Source organism: Cyclopterus lumpus, chromosome 7 (assembly GCF_009769545.1).
Source record: "Cyclopterus lumpus isolate fCycLum1 chromosome 7, fCycLum1.pri, whole genome shotgun sequence".
Lineage (NCBI taxonomy): Eukaryota > Metazoa > Chordata > Actinopteri > Perciformes > Cyclopteridae > Cyclopterus > Cyclopterus lumpus.
This window is the reverse complement of record NC_046972.1, coordinates 3,058,544-3,081,893: the sequence shown is the minus strand read 5'-3', so window position 1 is coordinate 3,081,893 and position 23,350 is coordinate 3,058,544. Positions and strand designations below refer to the sequence as shown.

The following is a 23,350-nucleotide window of genomic DNA, read 5'->3' as shown; positions in this document are numbered from 1 at the left end:
CGAAATACCGCGCTCGTCTGTTAACTATGATGTTAACTAAGTAGTATGCCTTCAAATAATTAGGATTTGGCTCCACCTTCAAGAATATGCAATATGCATACAAACAAGCGCATGTATAATTTTTAAAAAGTATGTAAAAACACATCAAACAATGTTGTTTTGGTATAAATGCACAGATAGTTGTTTCTAAAACAATTTATTTGAAAATGTTCTCTACAGTTGCATTTAGCCAAGAATCTAACCAAACAAAATGTACAAAGAGTTGTTGATAAAGAAAAACACAAACAGTTGCATACCATTACAAAAAAAAAAAACTCCAACCAAATTATCTTAAATACTTCAAAATATTCCCTTTTAAAATGTGTAGGATTGTGGTCCACAAAATGCATTGCTATTTCCAACAATACAAGAATCGCATTATCCAAAAAGTGTAGAAAATAATTGCAAAAATAAAAAATCGTACACTGGAGAAACAAAAAGGCATTTAGTTTTGGAATAGATCATTGCATTCAAGATACACTTATCTTACACTCCACTTCACAAATACAGAACACAAGTTGACTGAGCCAAAAGGATCAACAAGCATTATCAGTTAATATGGCTTCACGTTAAACCCTATTCTTAAATAATTTGATTTATGTGTGTACTATATACACAGAGCAGATGTAATATATTAGAAATGAGACAGAAAAAGGCACAACAAAGTGGTAATGCTAACTTCAAGCCACATCGTGCTGGAACATATCTATGGAATATAAATAGAAGATTTAAGCATATATCAGCCATACAGTATATCTTGCACTTTGTAAAGTCCACTGCCCCCCGCCTCTACCTTCCTTTGATGGGAGCTGGAGCACATCAACTAAATACAGTCTATATTCCACGCGACTGCTTTTGGGTGGCCTCATTTGTTTGCCGATATGACCGTATCCGTGTGTGAAATAATATTTTGTGTGTGAGACGCCATAGCATGTGCCGTACAGTGAGGCCTCCGGCATACATTTACATATTATGTAAAACACCTTCAAAGCTGGTCCAATATTAGGGACTGTACACACATCATAAGAGGGATGATGGTAGAAAAGTTGTATGGCTTTTTATCTTTTCTTTTTGTTTAGGAAAAAGCTTTTTTTACAGCACGGCGTGGAGCCTGTCCCCTCCCCCGACCGTGTTGTTATAATATTGTGCAGTAATAATGATACATGTAAACATTATTTATTGACACTTTCTATGATGTCTGTGTCTATAATGCATCATACGCATATGTTATAATCTGTTTATAACACTGTATGATTATTGTTATAAGCACTTAAAATAAATATATGCTTCAAGGCAACATTGTAAAGCATTATGAATAGTGATGAGTGCTTATAACTAAAGATGTGCAGTGCTATAAATACTGTACAATACAAGTATGTTTATAATGCATTATTGGCATGGGCATCGTAGAAAGTGTTACCATTGTTTTTGTATTTTGCTTTTCCTTGTGTGGTTATGATTATTTAAAATGTTAGTGAGGAGCGCCCAATGAAAATATAAAAATGTTAGGAAAGGTGATCCGTAGCTTCCTACAATATATAGTTGATGAAGGTTCAACCCAACCCAATCATTTGTGTACGGTCCCTTGTTACATGAATTGCACTGCTTCATGTAGAAGCTGGACTTGCTGTTGAGTGTGAATAGAACGGCACAATTAGAGAAAGACATGTCTGTGGATGTCCAGCCTCATGGCTGCTGCTGATACTGGCTCTCTGTGGCTGTGTAGAAGTCCTCCAGGACACTCTGCAGGTAATCGAAGGTGGGGCGGTCCTCTGGCTTGTTCTTCCAGCACTCCAGCATGATTTCATAGAGTTCGTTGGGACAGCTGTCCTGGCGCTGCATTCGGTAGCCCTTCTCCAGGGCACGGATCACTTCCGGGTTGGACATCCCTGAAAACAAGAGCACGTGATCGGGTTAGGAGAGGCTGGATGGGCTGCCATTCAAGGTCACCAGAGGATGGGCCCCGGAGACTTACTTTACCTTTAGCACTATGATAACACTGATGAATCGTGGTTTTGAGTTAAATATCCAGAAAAATATTTTTTTTTGCTAGCGCCATTACAAGGTCAACATTTTGCAATTGTCCGATGCGCTGGTTTATGACCAAATATCTGCAAAATGTATGGCATCGCCATCAGCCTTAGCTGTACTTTCCAACTAAGTAGACTACTCAGACGTTAGCATACCATGGTGTTATATTAAAATGGTCCAAGATGGTAAATATAATATCTGTTCGCATGTTAGCATTCACATTATGAGTATGCTAATATACTGATGTTTTTGTTCCTATGCCTATGAACAGCTTCACAGCTCCACTAAACCAGGAAATTAGCATGGTTCCCTCCACAAAAAGCACATTTTTTTTCCCATTGGATTTTTGATTATTACAGAAAATCAGAGGTAAACACACATTATGATTCTAATACGTTTTGTTCGGCAAGATTTTGAATGCTCTTCACAAGCATTCTATATCAGAGCTGAAACCAGTGATCCACTTACCCGGATATGGTGTGCGTCCATAGCTGATAATCTCAGTCAGCAAGATGCCAAAGGACCAGACGTCAGATTTGATTGTGAAAGAGCCGTAGTTGATGGCCTCAGGGGCCGTCCACTTGATGGGGAATTTGGCTCCTGGGTTGTAGGGCAAAATGGAAAAAACAGTCAAGTAATGTTGATCTTGTTCATCCTAAACTCATACATCCTCTGGCTCATACAGCAAGTGGCTGTATGAGCCTTTACTATTTTTGGCACTTGTGTTGTAATCCGACATCTCGCAAGTAATTCCCCCAGAACTGATGAAACCGTCGACCGCGCCCGTATCTTCAGTTCTGGGGGGAACCGGTTTCCCCGGTTTCTGATCACTTCTACTGATGACACTCGGCTACGTAACGCGTAGTGTCGCGCCGTACCTTCCCTGGCCGTGTACTCGTTGTCTTCGATGATGCGAGCGAGGCCAAAGTCAGCGATTTTGCACACCAAAGCCTTGTTGACCAGGATGTTGGCAGCCCTCAGGTCTCTGTGGATGTAGTTCCTCTGCTCGATGTAGGCCATACCCTCTGCGGTCTAGAGACAAATAAGTCCATGTAAAATAATCCAAACATAGTTGCCAATGGAAACTATAACTGGTAATGAAATGGTTCAAAACATCAACGCGAACACCGTTTCCTTATCATCAACGAAACTTCCATGCTCTCAGACGTATATATATATGTATATATATATATATGTATATATATATATGTATATATATATATATACATATATATATGTTCTGGACTTTGTATACGCTGCTCTTTTTCTGTCAGAAAATGGCGATGCTGGTAATAACAGAAAACCGACATTTATACATGCGTGAATTAATTAATCTGATGAATATTTGAATGTGACATATCGGTTATGGTGGGATTGAGTCAATCGACCTCTGCGTTGTCGAAATGTTAGTTTTTGAAGATTTGTAAATACATTTATTTGTTCCATCTTTTCTATACATCTACTTCCCAACAAGTTTATAGGACAACTATTCAGCACCAAACTCACCAAACCTACACTGCTGCTTGTTTTATTTTAGCCTTTGCATTCCCCCTCATTCGCCAACATAACTAGGAGGACATGGGATCTATTCTGTTAAAAGGGAATATAGTCTTTATTATGTTTTCAGTAAGTGTAAAATATCCTGACACTAAGACTGGTAGTGTTTCTGTTGGCTTAGAATCAGGCCTTCATATCTACATTGGACGTTGCACCGCCACATTTCTACAGTAGCTCAGAAGGGACAAACCAAATACTGTATTGTACCATAATAATAATAATAATAATAATAATAATAATAACTTTATTTATATAGCACCTTTAAAAACAGGGTTTACAAAGTGCTCTACATAGAAGCAAGGTAAAAACATAACATCAATACAAGTAAACATTTCAGGAAATACAGGAGGCAAAGGAGAACATGCCATATAGGCAATGAACACAATAGAAGAATAGATAAATACAAAATAAAGTAGAACAGACAAAATAAAATAGGGGAACCAAATAACTGCATAAAAGGACATCACTTAAAAGCAGTTCTATAAAAATGGGTTTTAAGAAGTGATTTAAAAGAAGCTGTTCCCGTTATTCAGTGATAGCATCTAGCTTTACAGAGAATTCAACTCTTCTTTTCTTCCTGGTGTAGAGTCAGGAATGCGAGAGCAAAGATCACCGATGGCCCACGGTAAAAAAAACAACTGTGCATGATGTCGCAGAACTGATTTGAGTACCCACATGCGGCTTGTGTCGTGTTGCAGACACACAAAGGATGCGTTGACAAAAAACACAAAACAACCAAACCGATCCGGTCCGGCAAGCAAGACGGAATAGTGACGCTCACTCTCACCTGGGCAGAGAAGTCGATGAGCTTGGGGAGCTTGACACGGTTTCCTTCATCACTCTTCAAGAAGTCTAATAAACTCCCTGTAGGCACACACACACACACACACACACAGACACACACACACACAGACACACACACAGACACACACACACACACACACACACACACACACACAGACACACACACACACACACACACACACACACACAATATCGTTTGATGTTAAATACATTTGATGTCCTCATAAGAGCTCTAACTATTGTTATCCATTACGTTTAACAAACTATTTGAACAGCTTATTCAAAACATTTAGCTTTATTTAATTGATCAAATCAAGTATTTATTCATTTTAGCTATCGGTTTAACCATTTAGTCATGACTTTGAGCTAACTGTTAAGACTTTACCGCTTGCTAGTTTCCATGCCCTCTCTATAATAATATTTCAGGTGATAAAGCTGAATTTAGATGAACAAATATTATTGGTGTGTCTGTGTGTGAGTGTGTGTGTGTGTGTGTGTGTGTGTGATGACTGAAAGTACAAAGTGTCCTCATTCTGAGGGTCTAAAAGTTTAAGGTGAAAGTCAAAGGTCACACACACACACACACACACACACCTTTCTCCATGTACTCGGTGATGATATAGATGGGCTCCTCTATGGTGACCACAGCATTGAGCCGGACCAGCTTGTCGTGCTGCAGACTCTTCATCAGGTTGGCCTCGCCCATGAAGGCCTCCACCGACATGGTGCCAGGCTTCATGGTCTTCACCGCTACTTTGGTGTGCTTGTTGTACGTGGCTTCAAGCAAAATCAGAGCATCAGAATTAGAAAATGAATCGCTGGCTTCACAACTGGATTGTAAAACGATCTGGATCCATCTCACCCAGCCAGACTTCTCCGAACTGGCCGGCGCCGAGCTTCTTGTCCAGTTTGAGTGACGATCTCGGGATTTCCCAGGCGTCTTTCTCCCATGGCTTCTCAGGTTTGGGGCTCAAGCACGGGCTGGTCAGATTTTGGCAGAGGCCATCTCCCTGCTCTGGAATAAACAGAATTAAATATTTAATGGGAAAAAACTAAAACTTCCATTTATTACATTTTTGTATACAATACAAATCTGGACTATTTTGTTCTTATTCATGGGAAAATTAGACTATTTAACAAATCTTTAAAACATAAGTTTGGCAAAAAAAGCTCTGCTGCTGATGCCAGTACTAACCAAAGAGCAATTCAATATATCACTTTATAGTTTATTGCAATTCTAACACACACGGTTTCCAAATAACTACACAATGTTATCTACATTAGACACCATTCAAAACTAAAAGCCTGTGCGTGTTGTTTGCTCAACACCTCCATTGAAATACCTACACTCAATTACCAAACACCTGCACCCATAATGCACCTGTGAAAACACTTGTGAACATTAAGATAACGAACACCATGAAAAGGCTTCAGGTTTTTTTCTTTGTGCACAAAAGTGGAGGTCAATGTAAAGAGATGACTGTAATAATATTATACTGTATTTAGTCGGCCAGTAGAGTGCGCTCTGCGTTACTGTCACAGTTAGTGGAGGGACACAGACTGAACTGAAGTTACTCTTTTATGAGAGCATGAGAAATATTTTGGAGTAATTTAACCCCTTACTGATTACAGAGAACCCCTTATTTGCTCTTTAATTACTCAACTAGACTCTGAGGAGGTAGAAATCATTGAGCCACAGCAGTGAACTCACTCTTGTAATGGCTGACGAGCTCCTGCAGGTTGGTGAAGGTGTTGCGTGGAGAGATGTAGAATCCTCCGTTGTCCAGCGTTCGGATCTTGTAATGCTTGACCGTGTCACTGACCTTGGAGTCGCCGTCCCTCACAGACAAGGAGTAGCTGCCTAAAACAGAAAGAAGACCCGTGACCTGTATGTTTTAAAAAAAATGTTTAATGCTGATACCAAATATCTGTTTCAGTTATACAAACTTGTATTTTTAGATGTTGCATCATTTTAGAAATATCCCAAAGGTGTTAATTCTTTCCTGCCGAGCAACACGTAAAGGGGCACTCCAATAATTTAGTATTGCTCTTCCATAAACTTGGGGAACTCACACAAATCTAAGCCTCGGAACCCAAGATCTCCGGACTTTTACTCTTTATTATGGGTCGAGCTCCAAAAACACGGGATCCTTCATTTCCCACAATGCATCTCAATAGTTGTATGGAATGGAAGGTGTAGTTTTGCATGCTGACATTTAAAATGTAAAACATGTGAAAAGTACCAGGTGCTATCCAGGTGAATCTGACTCAATGTGTCTTTAATGGACATTTCTCAAAGTCTTGTTAACCACGTTTATTTGTTTGTCTGTTAATTCATCTGTTAAAAACACAGTGTCTGCAGGAACTGCCCAGATCAAATTTCTTGATTTGTCATTTTTCTCTCAATAACTTTGAATCCTGACTGTTCAGACTGCTCCACGTAACCTTTGAACTCACCCTTGGTGGTCTCGCTGTCTCGGATCATGAAGGAGCCCACTTTGTTCCCGGGGGCCAGCAGCTGCCTCTCGGCATCTTTCCTGCTCACGCCCTTAAAGAACCACCTCAACAACAGGAAACAGATCCGTTAGTGCAGAAACCCTCTCAACGGACCTCCCTGTGCAGGCTTGGTGACAGCCTACGAAGAGGTAATACGGCACATGGCACTCTGTATGGTGATGATGCACACAAATGGGTTTTTAATGGCAGTACACTTACTCCTCGGCCTCCAGAGTGTCTTTGGCCACGTAGTTACTGGGGATGAAGCCCTCCTGACCCGAACTGATCATTTTAGCCTTCCACCACTCCCCCGATCTAGAGAGAGAGAGAGAGAGAGAGAGAGAGAGAGAGAGAGAGAGTATGACTTGAAAAAACAAAACAAGTCCAATAACTGCATTTTGAACAGGCAGCTAAGTAATTATTGTTCTCCTCATATCCGAAGCAACGGCCGCTCTCCCTGTTGATACTTACTCCTCCAGGATCCGGAGCTTATCCCCCTTCTTGAAGCCGAGGTCGCTGTCGTGGATGGCCTCGTAGTCGTACAGCGCCATGGCGATGCTCTCTCCTGCTGGAAAGCATGGCCCACAAAGAGAAGTGAAAAGGAGCCGGAGGCTTTGCGTCGGTAGATCGCCTTCTCGACGCGCAGCGTAGAATGTGTGTCTTTTCACGCGTTGTCGTGTGAAAGCGGCTATCGGGTTCCCTCTCTGGAGAATTGCATGCTGAAAAAAAACAAACTCTGGCTAACCTTAAACTATGGAGTTGAAACCAAGCCCGTTTTTTTGTTTTTTGGCTGGTGTAAAGTCGACATTTGTATTTAAGTCTAAACCACAGCTATCTCCCCCCCGGGCTTCGACCATGTAACTGACTTCCTTGTGCGCCTGATAATAATAGCAGCGGGGCCGGTCTTCAGTGTTTTGGAGGCCCGTGCAGTGGAAGCCTCGGTTTCCAGACTGGGGTGGTGTTTGAAAGGTGGGGGGGTTCGAAATAAACCCTGCCATTGACTGGTCTTAGTGGTTTATTAGTGATATACAAAAGCAGGTACAGGTTGCAATGCGCACTGTGTGAGTGACTCACCGTCTGGAGAGTTTGCATTCGACGGCATTTGGCTCTGGGGAGAGAAACACATGCAGTGGTATAAGGCCAAGAGGAGACCCGTCAAATATCCATCCCCACCCCCAGCGTTGTTGATTCAAAATGAGAAGAAAAAAATTCTTACATTTCTAATATTTTTTGGGGGATTGCTTAGGGACAGTGCAATGCTAGCTCGTTGTTAACTTGCTTTAAAACGTCCGACTGCAGACGCGATGAGAGCCGTGGGAGTGAACCCAAACCTTAAAGGTGCCGGCCACGAAAAGCAACACCAAAAGATGCCGAAAGATGCCAAAGAAATTGCAATGTAGGGCCGTGAGCATTCGCTACCAGCAATCTCTTTGCCATTACAGGCATTTCATTTTTTTTGCCCATTGTTAAAATAAAAATATGAATTAGCGCAGGTTTCAACACTTTGTATATGACATTAAACCTTAAACTTAGACATTAAACCTTAGACCTTAAACTTTAAAACTGAAATTGTCACTATTGGGAACTTTCCTTCATTGTCTCAAAATATTACTTACCACCATTTCATTAAAATAATGCTCTGTATATTTACATATAAAAATAAAAAAAAATTAAAATAAAAGCACAAAGAAGCCGTTTGGAAGGAAGGACTTTTAGAAAATCTGTTTGCAACAGAATGCAACGCTACAAAGGTACCACGGGCCAGACGGACACATTTAGAGAGATAATACAACTCAAGTCTTGTCTCCGGCCCGGGTGCTCTGCTCGTGTCACTTCCTCTTCCTTCGATGTGGCGGCCTGCACACAGGAAGCCGTAGCCAGTGGAACCAAACGCAGCACTGCTACAGCGATCAAAGTCTGGCCAGTATGCAAACAAGGAACATGTTTATGAGCGTTCGTAAACTGTGGTCGTACCTAATGTTACAGTGTTTTTCTTTTCTCCATTGTACCTAGGGTTGCAAAGGGGCGGAAAGTTTCCACGGGAATTTTGGGAATAAAAAATAAATAAGAAATGTGCCTACGTTTTTTTGCAAAAGCATATAACAGAGTAGTGTAGTAAGTGTAGTTGAGAACAAGACTATGCACGCCTAGCTCAGCTGGACCCTGAATGCAGCTGGTTGGGAACATTGTCTGCCAGAAACATAAACATAAAACGTTCTGTTGTTTTTGAACGTCTTTGTCATCAGTGTTGTCTGAATGTTTCAGCCCTATGCCTGGCAAGTGTGAGAGGCCAAGAGCGGTATTGCAGACAGATAGAGATTTCAATTAAAACTCGCAACATATTGAAAAAAATAACTGAACTAGTTCATTTTTTGGAGCTGTGAACTTAGTTCAACATTTTGAATTATGAACTATGAACTGAACTAGTTCATTTTAAAATTTGTGAACTATGAACTGAACTAGTTCATGTAGAAAGTGAACTTTCCCAACACTGTTTGTCATATAGCATATTGATTACTTGGTAAACTGAAGCCATGTTCATTTTAATACCAGGTTTATTTGTATACAGTAGACTAACTTTTTACAGCAGTGAGGAGGACGTTGATGAGGTCCAGGAAGAAAGCATTTAGACCTGAAAGGATTCAGGGAAAAAAAGTGGGTTGGGGTGGTGGTGATCATAGGGAATACACCTTTTTTATTCAACGTTCATGTTTTTGTTGTTCGATGAAAGAATAAAGTTCAAAAAAGTCAAAAATTTCATTTTTAAAAGTTGTATTATAAATGTTTGCATGCATGTCTGCTTATGACAAGGTACATACAGTTAAATTACCCCATAATATCCAGTTTATTCCCGTTAATTCCTGTGGAAAGTTTCCAACTTTGAATATTCGCGGAATTTTGCAACCCTGATTGTACCTCGTCATACTTTCACGGCTTCTGCAATTGACACCATTAATCTTCCTCATTCTCATATTTAAATGCCACACTTGCCACACCTCTGTCCATTATCATTTGCAAAATCATCCACACATTTGGGTCAGACACAATGTGATCTAAATGTACAATCAGTGGTGGGAAGTAACTAAGTACATTAAATTAAGTACTGTGCCTGAGGACTTTATTTCCATTTGATGCTCTATTACCCAACTACATACATTTTTATATTAATATTATATATTTCTCATGAAGCTCTCGTGTAACTTCAGTCAGGAAGACTCTACTCTCGTATCCTTCGGCTTGCAGTTTATTTCTCATACATCCGCCAATCATTCCTCATGCACGCTCACTCATAATTGACTCACGCATGCTCACTCATAATTGACTCTCGGTCATGGTTCGGGGCTGTCAATCATGACACCAGCTGTTTAGATCGGCTGGTCTCCTCTATCCAATAAGCACAACGAAACAATAACATGGTCAGACAATCATCTGAACGTCTCTCCACCTTCAGTTCATTCATGTTGCCGTTACGCACCCCTCCACCTCCCCATCTCTGCCCAGTCGTCATCATTTATCTTAGTGCCGATCGGGGCAGTCGGCCCTCCATTACAAATCTCCCTGTAGAATCCAAGGGCCAAGGACTCTGAGACTTTATCATCACATATCATCTGTTAATAAAAAACAATTGTCTTTTCATTATCTCACTTATCGATCTTGATTGAACTACTGTTGGTACTTTTTATATCAAAGTATTTAGCTTGTGACCCCCCCAGAAAAAGCAACGTCTGGTTGCGGCCCTGGAGACACATTAGCAACCCTTTTTTCTTTTATTTATTTTTTGCAACTGCACGTTTCTGTAAACCGCGGATAACCTTTATGTTTCATATCAGCCTTATATCATGTTTACAGGAACGCATAATGTGATGAAAGTATAACATGACATCACCTAGCAACCGTAAAATAATAATCTTTATATATCTTATATCATTTTACATCAAGTCCGTGTTTGCTCATGGGTTACACATGGAACGTGCACTTTGGTCTCCTGGGTGAAAGTCCAGTGTTTGTTTGACCTGCCCACCAATTGTTCAAGCCCTTTGTGGACTTTTATCGCTTGTTATACTCGTTATTAAACCACACAACTTTTTAAAATGGTTGCTCTTCACTTGCTCTGCCCGAATACAACAAAATCTATCTGTGTGGTTTGCAGAAATGTGGATTTTCAAAAAATATTCCTGCCGACTGGGCTGACGTTTGCAACCTTTAGAGGTAAAATCCTTGAGTATTACCAAGAAAAGACAGTCCTCGGGGGCAGAACTTTATTTTTCTTCTACATACCTCATTTTACTTTTGATGTATTAGGTGTATCTTATTAAGAATTATTCTGTAGTTTCACTGAATCAAGATTTTGAATGTGGATCTACATTTACATTGCTGCATTGGCACAGCTGTTCTGAACACTTCCACCAACGGGCATGTCACAGTTAGTTGTAGAAGTTGTATTAGGAAAGTGTAAATGATAACTTCTCTAATTGACTTTTTACACACGTTACATTGTTACTTACAGCTTTGCTGCCGAAGTTCGCTGCGGTGGGGTCTTTGACGTAGTGGGCCGCCTGCGCACAGCCATGCTGGTCGTTGTTGCCCGTCCCTTTGCCGGGAGCCTCCTGCTCCTGCTCCTTCTTCGAGCCCACACAGCCCATGGTTCCTTCTGCAGCAGAGGAGAAACAGCAGGACATGAAGGCCAGCCCTAGAGTGACTTTATATGTTCCTGCTTTATATAGTGGCTGTCACACACATTTATTAATAAGGAACATACTGTATACTGATGATGCAGCTGACGGGAAAGTGTTTGTCACAGAAACGCTGTTAATACATGAACAATTCAAGTATTACATGACCTTTGAATACTACAAGCGGCAATATGCTGGTCAAACATTATGTGACGAACACTACGAGGTGTACATATAAAACTAATCCGTTTCTTAATGGAGATATAACGAATGTGGCAACAGCCTGTTGTAACGATTAATTATGGTGTTATTGCAAAACATATGGCAGATCAATATTGAGGTATTTTCTTACCAGATAGCTTTGAAAGACAGAATGAAAAAAGAAAACTGAAGCAAGATATTGTGGACTGTGTTTAACTTGCTACAAAAGCTGAATGTCAACGCTAAGGTTAAAGGTTCTGGAGCTCAAATCAAGCAATCGGATTGGTTCGTAGACGCAATGTGATACCCACGTACCAACGCTACGCCGTCTAATTCCTCTGATGGGTCTTGATAACGCTGGACAGTTTCTCAGTGGTTGCACAATAAATGGCAACATACAAATAATGTAAATAAAGAGCCAAAAAATGATGTCTGTGTAACGCCAGCTCGGGTGAAAAAATGAACATGCTATCTGCTAGTGTACATTTCATAGCAGCCATGACAGGAAGTCCTATTTTTGTTGCGAACATGATCATTTATTAATAAACTAGAATCACCGCCTCACGGTCGTATGCCTCCGTCAAACAGGTGGACGCTTGTGCCAAATCAGAAGAAATTCCCACCCCGGAGTTGCTGAGATATCACGTTCGCGAGTAAACACCTCCCTCTGACTGAATTATGGATGCACGGCGGTACGCACATACGTGTCCGATCACACAATCCTCCAGATATAATAATGATCATAACAGTGAAGTAGGGTCATTTTCTCATAGACTTCTATGCAATCAGACTTCTTTGTATGAGGCACCGTCAGCATCGTTTTACTTTTCAGGCCAAAACGGTTTTATTTCTTATCTTGGTTAATTTGGACCACCTGAAAAATGTTTTCTCACGTAAGAAGAGTGGAAAAAAAATAAGAAAACATCGCCGAATCCCAGAAATGGGTGCTAGCAAAATATGAACCAAAGTTGGATACGATCATAAATGTTAGAGATTCTTCACTTCAGTTTACTGGAAGACCGTGACTATTTTGGGGATGCATCTGAAACCTCAACATTGTTGGTGTTCATTCTGACTTCAAAGCTTTCACGGATAAATAATGTTATATTCATCTATTAAGATATTACAAGAATCAACACAGCAAGGTCTTCACATCTAGAGTTCAAATATGCCTACACAAGACAACTTATTCATCAGCAAAGTCCCTGGAATACTTTGCTTTCTCCTTCTTTCACACAGAGCCTGACTGTGTGTTTCCTCATGTAAATGTGAACGCAGTTATCTGGAACAAGGTTTAGGAGAAGCGAGAACAAAGAGGGAGTCTGTGATGGCAAATAGAAGTTGTGTTTCATACACGTGTAACCCGTCGTCGTGTTTATCATAAACAGCGGCGCCCTGTTAACCACGCATACAGAACTCCTATGGTTGCAGAAATCACATGTCACCGTGGAAGGACCCCATCCAGCACAAAAGAAGATGCACGATGTCCTCAGTCCATACATTGTGAACCCCTTTAACTTGAAATGTTTCTGCAAGCATCTCTTTTATGAACATCTACAGTCGCAGCCATAATCATGAGCATACTGGCCTGCTGCCACTCACCACTGTTCAGTGGTAAGCAGTGGAAAATGTTTCATTTGGACATTCAGGCAGAGGAAGTTCTGGTGTTTTAGAGGTCAAAATCGACATATTTGCTTCCTTTTTTTTCTTCTTCTCTTTTTCAAACCATGTTCCTCTTTAGATGTCTAATTGTTCAGGCTCGCAAGTATTGAACAGCTAGTCCCTGTCATGTTTTCACTGATACAAAATGGAGGTCAGCATTAGGCTGGTGGTAACACATTGCCCTAGTTTGGCTCTTGAAAGAAAATCCCAGCTGTCATTGATTCATCTCAGTCAGTGAGTAAAGCAGCTAAAATATATGTCAAGTAAAACTCTACATTCCACTGAGCCTGAATGGAAATCCGCTCACATGGCAGCGCTTATGAATGCTAACTGCAAGAATGTTTATTCAAACTTTCAATGGAAGACAGTGAGATCCATTGGGACTCAATCATGGAGACCAGCAAATAAAAAAGATGTGTAGGCAGATGAAAGGTTTATAGACTGCAGACTGGGGCCTTTTGAAAATGATTTGCTGGTTTACAGATATCTCTTTTCCAATGTAAGTCTATGGTGGAAATGTGATTTTTGGGCCTAATGGCTTCACGTAGCGGACATGGAAGTTGTGCTTCACACCCAACGGCCATTGGACAGCCAGTCTCCATAAAAACACTTAATGTTTATAGTTACATAATATAATTTTATTCTATGATCAGAGGTTCAGACGAATCTACAAGGTCAATCCAGGATATCAGCTGATTGCACACATATTGGTATCACTGTATACTCTATGTCTCGTTTAGTATCTTGGTCACATTTCTTTAGAAAATCAGTAACATTTAAAACACCAAACAATGTATGGTATTTGACTCAAAATCGGGCTATAAAGTGTGCACTGAGATTGGGCCAAAGTAATTGTAGACTTTGACATTAAAAAAAGTTCATCCATTATAATGGATTGCAGGAGGTGATTCACTAGATAACACCTCCTTTTCCGGTTTAATGGGGATGACCCCAGTAACTCAACCCCTGCTGTGTCCCCGACTGGAAAACACAATATTAACACAATCATTTGACATTTGATTTGCTTTTCTGCAGAGCATTAGATGAGAAGATTTCCACCATTCTCATGTCTGTGTGCTAATATATGGAGCTAGCGCTAGCAGATGCTACGCTCACTCTAACAACCAGCTAGTCTGGCCCTGCCGAAAGCCAAGAGAATCCAACAACCAGTATTCCTAAAGCTCACCAATAAACATATGCCAAAATGTCTCGTGGCGTCCATCTTGTCATCTCAACTCTCGGGAGGAACAACACTATTCCTGAAAATGTCAAACTTTACTGTTCAGCCCAGTGGGAACAACCTCCTTCTTATGCATGTCAGCATGTTTTTGCAGAGCATTATGCGGTCACAGTGAAGATGACCTTTGACCTTTCGGATGCAAAAATGCCATCACGTCATCATTTTATTCAAAAATGTGTTTTGTGTGCTCACGGTGACCTTCGACCACCGAAATCAGTTCGTCCTTGAGTCGAGATGGATGTTGCTGAACGTTCACGAGAATAAGACAGACGGTCATCCTGAAGGCATAAAGCTCCCTGGCCACTGCTACTGTATATCATATACAGCTGAGGTTTTCTCAAGCATTTTGCATTATAAAACTGGATGGATACCAAGTAGGTGAAGGATTGTGTTTATTCCCCCTCTTCAGAATCAGAATCAGCTTTATTGGCCATGTGTACGTACGCTCACATACATGTAATATACAAATAACAAGATACATATAAAAATACATTAAAGACAACACAACAGGTATGTATAATATAAAAACAACAACAATGACAATACATTGCGGATTTTAGTGCAGAAAGGTGGTAGTAGTGCAGATGGAGGTGTCTGAAAGTCTATAAAGAAAGTGCTTATGCTTTGACTAGGCTGACAGTTTCAGTTCTGTGCTTCTGTTTCTCCTCCTCGTTGTGACTCGTGTGTTACTGTCCAGATCACATGCGCCTTAAAAATAGAGCTTTCATCTAAGCGTGACCCACATAAAGGTTTTAATTAATTTCTTTGTTTTGTGTGTGTTTTGCTCCATCTGTTGAATCAGCTCTATGTTAGTTTGAAAAAGTAGATCATGTCTAATGCTGGAATTCCCAAATCTATCTATCTATCATCACCAACTAAGTAAAAAAAAAGTCAGAAATTCAGAATTCTATCAACAACTATCAACACACCTTGAAAGACCAACTCTCCGGGAAGTTAATGGTAATTCAGTTGTGTTTTCTAAGGAAAGTGTCTTGCATACATTTAGATCATAAGAATTATGACATTATTTCCCAGCTCACACAACAACATGAGCCTCCAATTGGTGGAGTTGTGTGGGAATCTAAGAAAAAAAAATCTGAAATATGCTCCTTTGTGTTCTTGCAGAGTTGGATGAGACAATTGATACCACTGTAATACGCCTAATATAAGGCCAGCAGCAGGTTAGCGTAGCTTAGCTTAGCTCAGACTCTGGGAACAGTGGGAAGCAGCTGACCTGGCTGTGTGCAAAGTTAACTTCTCATAACCTCTGCAGCTCACAATTTAACAACATCTTTCCTGTTGGTGTAATCTGTAAAAATCTAGTTTCATGGAGGATTATGTGCCGGATTATTTCTCAGCCAGTAGCAGGGACATGCTGGTGTCTCTGATTTTTGCCCGGCAACCTAACGCTGACTACAAGTGATAACATGTTCATGCCCATCGAACAAAATGGAGCTACTGTTTAATTTGTCCCTTCTGGGTACGACACAGCTTGTGACGTGGACCACAAACTGTATGTAAGAGGTGGACGTCGTCACGGTGACGCCGCCCATTGGTTCGTGGAATGCCGTTCTGAAGCCTCAAGTTCGGCATTTTGGCTGTCGCCATCTTGTTTTTTTTGTAACCAGAAGTGAGACGAGAGGACAACTGAACGCTGAATGCAAAAATGTTTGAGGACCAAAATAAGTTACAATTGATTTTCTGTGAAAGAAGAAAAACCCGGACAACTCCCAGACTATGGCATGGGAGCAACCTGTTAATTGCAAGGTAGCCACGCCCTAAAGCATACGCTGCTTTTATGGCTTTATGGGACCATAATTAACTCATTAATAACTTCAGTATTGGCTTCGCGTTTCAGACCCGGAGGCAAGGGATTGCGAAAACACAACAATTGTTAGTGATAATACATGAATGAAAACATAGTTCTGAATATCATATTCGATTTCTGCTATTAAATACCCCTAAATCTTACACATTGGACCTTTTAAGCGACACCACGTGACTTTTCTATAATGTAACTTGTAACCCACACACGTCTAAAAAGAGTATTAATGTCAGCAATGTATTCATTAATGTTAGAACGTTAAATCATCAATATTTTACAATTATTTTTTAAAAACATTAGCCACCATAAGCTAGGTACATTTGAAAGAGGAAGAGTGTGTTCTTTCTTCTTTCATAGGTCACAAAGATTCAAAATGAGCACTGTACTGTTCCAGAGCCCTGCTAGTGTCTAAAACAGGACAGCCGCTAGTCCCCCACAAGCCTTCCTGTTGCATTAAGTATTAACATAACATACGTTATATGTTATATTTCAAACATTTATCCATTACTTGTAGGTATTACTTTATTACTATATCAACTGTAAATCCATTACTTTAACCTCACGATTTCAACTGTTTATCCGTTATTTAAAAAAACATTTGAGGATTCTTGTTATATACTTGAATTATTTCCAACACCTTTTTTCTTATTTTCTCCCATACTTGGTGCGGTTTTGCTGTTGCATCGGCCATTTTTTCTCTTCTGTAAAATGTCGAGTTGTACCTGTAACGCATTGCGTGACAGACGGTCTCAGTCAGAGTTACATCACGGGCACATTTTTGTGTCGAGTTATATTTGAGACCATTTTTATGCAACTGCCACAACTATTTTTGATCAAAGTGATAGTTTACTAGAATTTGAAGAAGGTATCACAGGAAGAGAAACCGACCGAATTCTTAAAACGTAAAGACAATAGAGTCAAAGAGTTCAAAGAGTGGCCCAAAAAATACCTTTCTGTCACACTGCACCGCTAAGCTAAGTGTTTGCATAAAGGCTTGCTTCATAATTATCATACCATATCATACCATGCAAATAAGTACCACTGCAAACGTCATCAAAGCCATGAATTTAAAATAAGACAAACGGCCGCATTCAGCGCAAGCTTTCAGAATGTGTGGCTAGCAAGGGCGCATTGATACTTTGGTACTTTGAGCACAACAGGAAACACAGTTCAACATTATAGACTTGACATGTGTCTTCTTTACCCTAGCTAACGTAACCCTACGCCATATGCAACGATAGCTGGATCGTAGCTGACCAAATTGGTAATTAGGCAAGATTTTATCTGGTGTCCCCACCGATCCTCGTGTCCATACACTCACTCAGAAGCTGCTTAGCTATATATTTAACGCCTGGATAGTCTTTCCAACTTTCTAATATGAATTTTAGGCGACTCAGAGGGACTGACATGAACTCTAGATATGAGGCTGATTCGCTGGGTTGATGCTGCGGGCAACCCATACAATAGGTTACATAGATAAGTTGCTGTGGACTTTAAAAATGATATCTCAAAATAAAAGTATTAAAATAGAATAAAAAGTTATCAGTAAAAAATAAAATAAAAGTCTCCCCTCATTCACCTGTAGCGGCTATGTGGAGGGCCGCCTCTGAGGAGTATTATCCTACCGGCAAACTAGTTTAACACAACACACACAACAGATGGGAATAATTAATGTGTTACATAACATGTATTCTGTTATGAGAAATGATTAATATTTAAGCAGATGTATACTGTGCGGGCTGCCAGGCTGTGTGTACCTGTTTGATACTGCCTCAGGCCATAACAATGTCACCTGCCAGACTGGCACACAGAAAGAAAGAAAGGAAGAGTAATTAATTAACATTGTTATTCAGTAACTTATCAGCAGGAAATGACTCTGGACTGCATGACATCTCCATCTCAGCATGCTCGGGTGTTTTAATAATCGTACTGCATGATAAGATTGCATGATTAAAAAAAAAACTATTTTCTGCCATATAGACCAGACAGTTAATTGAGAGAATACTAAACAGATTAATCTATAATGCAGATAATAATCATCAGTGTCAGCCCTAGGTATAGGATACATGAACTTGTTCATATATATTGTTATTGTACATATTGGATCATACTCACTTATTTCTAAAAGTATTTTGCTCTGAAGGGAAGTTGGTATGTCCAACAATTAAAATGCTGCTTCTTCTGTCAAGCGACAAATCTTGGTTGGTGAGTCATTTGGAAATTTGGGGGTTGCGATAGCCCTCAAGGGCCAAATGGGGAATTTAACTTAACAACCGGTATGAGGCAACGGCGGCCTTTCTGCAGTGTACATGACCCCGCTAATGGTTCGATCCACTCCCTGATAGCACAAACACATGAGCTGCTCCAACAGAGGACACAATGTCTCTGATGTTTCTTTGAGGGGAGCTGAGAAGCTCGAGGCCATTGGACATCTAAAAGGAAAGTTAATGCACAGAGACTGCAAGTAGCAGAACAGAAACTAGTCTACTGGTGCTGCTTTCTGGTTTGGTCGAGATGGTCAGTCTAAAAATAACTCTCTCTCACGCACGCACGCACGCACACACTTGAAACCCCTCATTTGACAGAATGCATTCAAGTGGTGTGAAGCGCTGTATTAATTTCACTTCACTTTAGCCCACTTTCATATTTCCTCTTTGCATAATTTGTGTGACGTCGGCAGGAGGTGGTAGTTTCGACCCCAAAGATATTAAAGTTCCTCTTTTTTTTTTTTTTTTTTTGCATCCCTTTTTTATAAAAAACTGCATGTCAAAGCAAAAACCTTCTTATTATATTTCCGACACATTAACTTCACACTCTGTATTAGTTGTTTTTTGCTTTTCTTGCAGTCCTCTCGCGCTGCCTCCCCACACAGATCAAGAGGACACTTACCACGATCACTGTTACTTCTGCGCGTGGAGATATGCTCTTCTAGACTCGGGTGGCCGCGTGCAGCATAATCCTCATTTCTCTTCCGTCGGCTCCATCCTTTCGCAGAACTTGTTTGTGTTTCTTCCTCCCGGCTGTTGGCTGAAGATGCGGACGGGTGGAAGCGGCGCAGCGCACTGGGCTTGGACAAGGAAGTTTGAGCTGTGCGCATCTGACTGAGCTGGTGAGAAGAGGAACAAGCGCACACACCGACATAGCCCCACGCCCCCAGCTGCGTATATGGATTGCTGCGTAAAAAAGCTGCCTTGTGCGTCAAAACCCAACGTTTAAAAGTATTTTTTTTGTAAACATAGATTGTATCTTTTAATGATCTGTTTATTTTTTTTAAGATCATTGTCTTGAGTCATAGTTGACGTTTTTTAATAAAAAAAAATATTTTTTGTTTGACAATATGTATAGATTGTTTGAATATGTACAGGACTTTTCTTTTCCCTGCTCCTAGATGCCCCCCAAAAAATGTAACGTTGAAGCCAGATTCGTATCTGTGCTGCTGTTTTTGATGTTGGAGCGGATGGCCAGAGGGAAGAATGGATTAAATGAACGGATGCCATGGATGGGTGGACAGATGTGAGGCACACATTTGCATGGTGCCCATGTATTCAAATGAGTGGGAAAGCCATCGTGCTCATGGGCGGAGGCGGGCAGCAGAGCTGGAGGCGTGGGCGGCTCAGGCCTGGGGGTCCACGACAGCAGCTCGGCAATAACACATCAGAGAGAGCTGCCGGCTCTCCAGATGTAATCCTTAATCAACAGGCAGGATTAGAAATTGAGTTCCCTCTGAAACCCAGGCTGCCGTGACGGAGAGAGGGATGGCTGTTCTTAAGAAGATGAGGTTAAGAATGAAATGAATTAGATCAGGGAAAAACAAACAAAACAGGAAACAGGTAGGATGTAAGAGTTTTAAAAGAACTTGGTGTTTAGCAGCTGCTCAGAGCAGCCGATGACGTTGCACAATGAGCCTTTTACTCTGACATACAGGCCTCAGTTTGTGGCTCTTTATATTCAAACTGCAGAGGGAAATTAGTTCCTCATTTACCAAGTTGAAGATCCACAGATAGCTTAATTTGTTTACAGCACATGTGGGTGACAGAGTACACACTTTACGGTGTTGGTGTTTTACAACTAACAGACCTACAAGTGCATTCACCTTGAAGTATATCGTCGCCACTCAGCCGCGTGGGCAGACAGCTTGGTGCGTTTAATTTAGTTTTTTACAATGTATCTTATACACCTAGTGGAAATGTAAGTACATGTACATACTTGTGAGTAAAACAGTCACCCAACAGCAAGAATATTAGAAAACAGTCACCTGTCTTGGTGTAACTTGACGATGCGTTAGGAAGTTGTCTTGGGACTTGTTCTTGACTTGAGAAGTCTTGTTCACATGGGTCTTGTTCTTATTGTCTTATTGTCTTGGGACTTGTTCTTGACTTGAGAAGTCTTGTTCACATGGGTCTTGTTCTTATTGTCCTATTGTCTTGGGACTTGTTCTTGACTTGAGAAGTCTTGTTCACATGGGTCTTGTTCTTATTGTCTTATTGTATTGGGACTTGTTCTTGACTTGAGAAGTCTTGTTCACATGGGTCTTGTTCTTCTTGTCTTATTGTCTTGGGACTTGTTCTTGACTTGAGAAGTCTTGTTCACATGGGTCTTGTTCTTATTGTCCTATTGTCTTGGGACTTGTTCTTGACTTGAGAAGTCTTGTTCACATGGGTCTTGTTCTTATTGTCTTATTGTATTGGGACTTGTTCTTGACTTGAGAAGTCTTGTTCACATGGGTCTTGTTCTTATTGTATTGGGACTTGTTCTTGACTTGAGAAGTCTTGTTCACATGGGTCTTGTTCTTATTGTATTGGGACTTGTTCTTGACTTGAGACATATTGTTCACATGGTGGTCTGTTTCCAGGAAATGTTGGTTTAAGTAGATGTTAATTCATGCATTCTAGTGGATTTTTGGGTGGTATGCTAAAGATGTGCAATACCTGAACTTATTCCGATTCATGTTCATCTGCTCATGACTTGCAGGGCCTTCTAGACTTGAGCTGAACATTCAACCAGAAAACTATTGTTGTGCCTCAATGACTGTCTTTGTACCACAATATAGCCTAATTAATAGACCTGTGTTTAAGATTTGACCAAGGTAGGTTGATTGACATTTTGATTACAATGGTAACTAATTCTTAACTGAAACCTAACCTATATTGTTAATAATTGTATTCTTAAGAGCAAAAAAGCAAAAAATGACACAAGATTAGTTAGGGAGAAATACTTTTCATTATGAAACAAAAAAGTGCAACAAATAAAGTGCTTAAACAGTAGCCTTTTTAACCAAAACAATGGTTCAACACATAAATAAAATAACAAAAAATGAAAATAATGTCCTTTTCTTTGGCCTGTAAATAAAAAGATAAATTCTATGTGAGCAGCCTTAATGCTCAATGCTATGATGTTTTGAGCATGCAGTATACCAAGAGGTTAACAAGGTGCTCTCCTGCTGCTTGTTATGACAGCTGAGTTTACATTCACCACACAAAACACAACCAATCATTTCTTTCAAGATTTAAAGTTTAAGAGAGTTAACATACCTTAGTCTCTAAGTTTAAGAGAGTTAACATAGTCTCTAAGTTTAAGAGAGTTAACATACCTTAGTCTCTAAGTTTAAGAGAGTTAACATAGTCTCTAAGTTTAAGAGAGTTAACATACCTTAGTCTCTAAGTTTAAGAGAGTTAACATAGTCTCTAAGTTTAAGAGAGTTAACATACCTTAGTCTCTAAGTTTAAGAGAGTTAACATACCTTAGTCTCTAAGTTTAAGAGAGTTAACATAGTCTCTAAGTTTAAGAGAGTTAACATACCTTAGTATCTGCTCCTCCAGAGTGTCTCTTTGAAAATCTTCTTCTGTTGCTAACTTCGGGACTCTTTGGGATAAATAGGATGTCTATGCAGCGAACAGGGTTACAGATGCGCTCCTTAGCGCCACCTATCGTCGGGGACTTTGAAAAGAAACGAACGCGTCTCGAGGACAGACCTCCCACTCTGCCCAAAATCAGAATTGTTTTTTTGCCGTGAGAAATTGGTTGTGTGGCGTGAGTGCGTGTGAAAACATGCAAATGCGTGTGTCACACGGCGAAACCGTGAGAGTTGGCAGCTCTGACTTATTGTCTTTCCTTCAGTCACATCCTGTGGTAGGAGACTTGAACATATACCAAATTGCACGTAGATACATCTTGAATAGTAGAGGAAATGCTCTGCACTATTGCAAACATTAATAGATTATAACTTTACCTACAAATCTTTCCCTTTGTAAATTGAATCTGTGAATAGAATAGTTTTACAGGAATCTGACCATTGAGATGGTACAGTTGTATCACACCACACACCTTTGATGGTTTCCGCTGGTTTCTACATCCCTCTTCATCACACCACAACTGTTCTGCATAATATCTTGATATAGTGTTACTTATATTTCCCAGAACACTCAGCATTATTCACTGGGCGTTATTCACACTTCCGTATGTGTACAGCAGGTGTTTGTTAAGCCTGTTACGACAGGAAATATAAGAGCTGGATCATATACACAGGGAGCTACGAAAGCGACATTCAAAAATGGAAGTTTATTTCAGCATGATAAGTAGTGCAGTCAGACAAAGGTTTTTAAGAGTATATGTTGTATCATTAGAAAAAAAACCAACAACAACATTTCTGTTGAGGCCACACAACAATACAGCATTTATTGCATACTGTAAAAGCCAAAGCACGGTAGTACTTACAATACAGTCAGTCTCATTTTAATTAACTGAGATATACAAATGGCAGGGGAAGGCTATTTTGTCCAATGACCGTTGACCAAGTGCTGTGCTTAATGGACTCTAATGGCT

The 23,350-nt window shown here is 40.3% G+C and overlaps 1 protein-coding gene across 6 annotated transcripts; it reads right to left on the bottom strand.

Moving 5' to 3' along the window:
• Positions 1–179: 179 nt before the first annotated feature.
• Positions 180–21,484, bottom strand: hck (HCK proto-oncogene, Src family tyrosine kinase). 6 transcript variants are annotated; one of them, XM_034536270.1, is made up of 14 exons: positions 19,418–21,484; positions 18,286–18,328; positions 11,433–11,578; positions 8,002–8,035; positions 7,399–7,495; positions 7,147–7,242; positions 6,889–6,992; positions 6,143–6,292; positions 5,294–5,446; positions 5,026–5,208; positions 4,415–4,491; positions 2,949–3,102; positions 2,539–2,670; positions 466–1,928 (listed from the first exon to the last, which is right to left on the bottom strand). In XM_034536270.1, the coding sequence occupies exons 3-14, from the start codon at positions 11,568–11,570 to the stop codon at positions 1,726–1,728; spliced, it is 1,521 nt and encodes a 506-aa protein (XP_034392161.1). In that variant the 5' UTR covers positions 11,571–11,578; positions 18,286–18,328; positions 19,418–21,484; the 3' UTR covers positions 466–1,725. The 6 variants fall into 6 exon arrangements, with proteins under 6 accessions (XP_034392159.1, XP_034392160.1, XP_034392161.1 ...); XM_034536271.1 differs by lacking the exon at positions 19,418–21,484 and adding an exon at positions 18,644–18,730; XM_034536268.1 differs by lacking the exon at positions 18,286–18,328 and having other exon boundaries at positions 180–1,928; positions 19,418–21,483.
• Between the last annotated feature and the right edge of the window lie 1,866 nt (positions 21,485–23,350).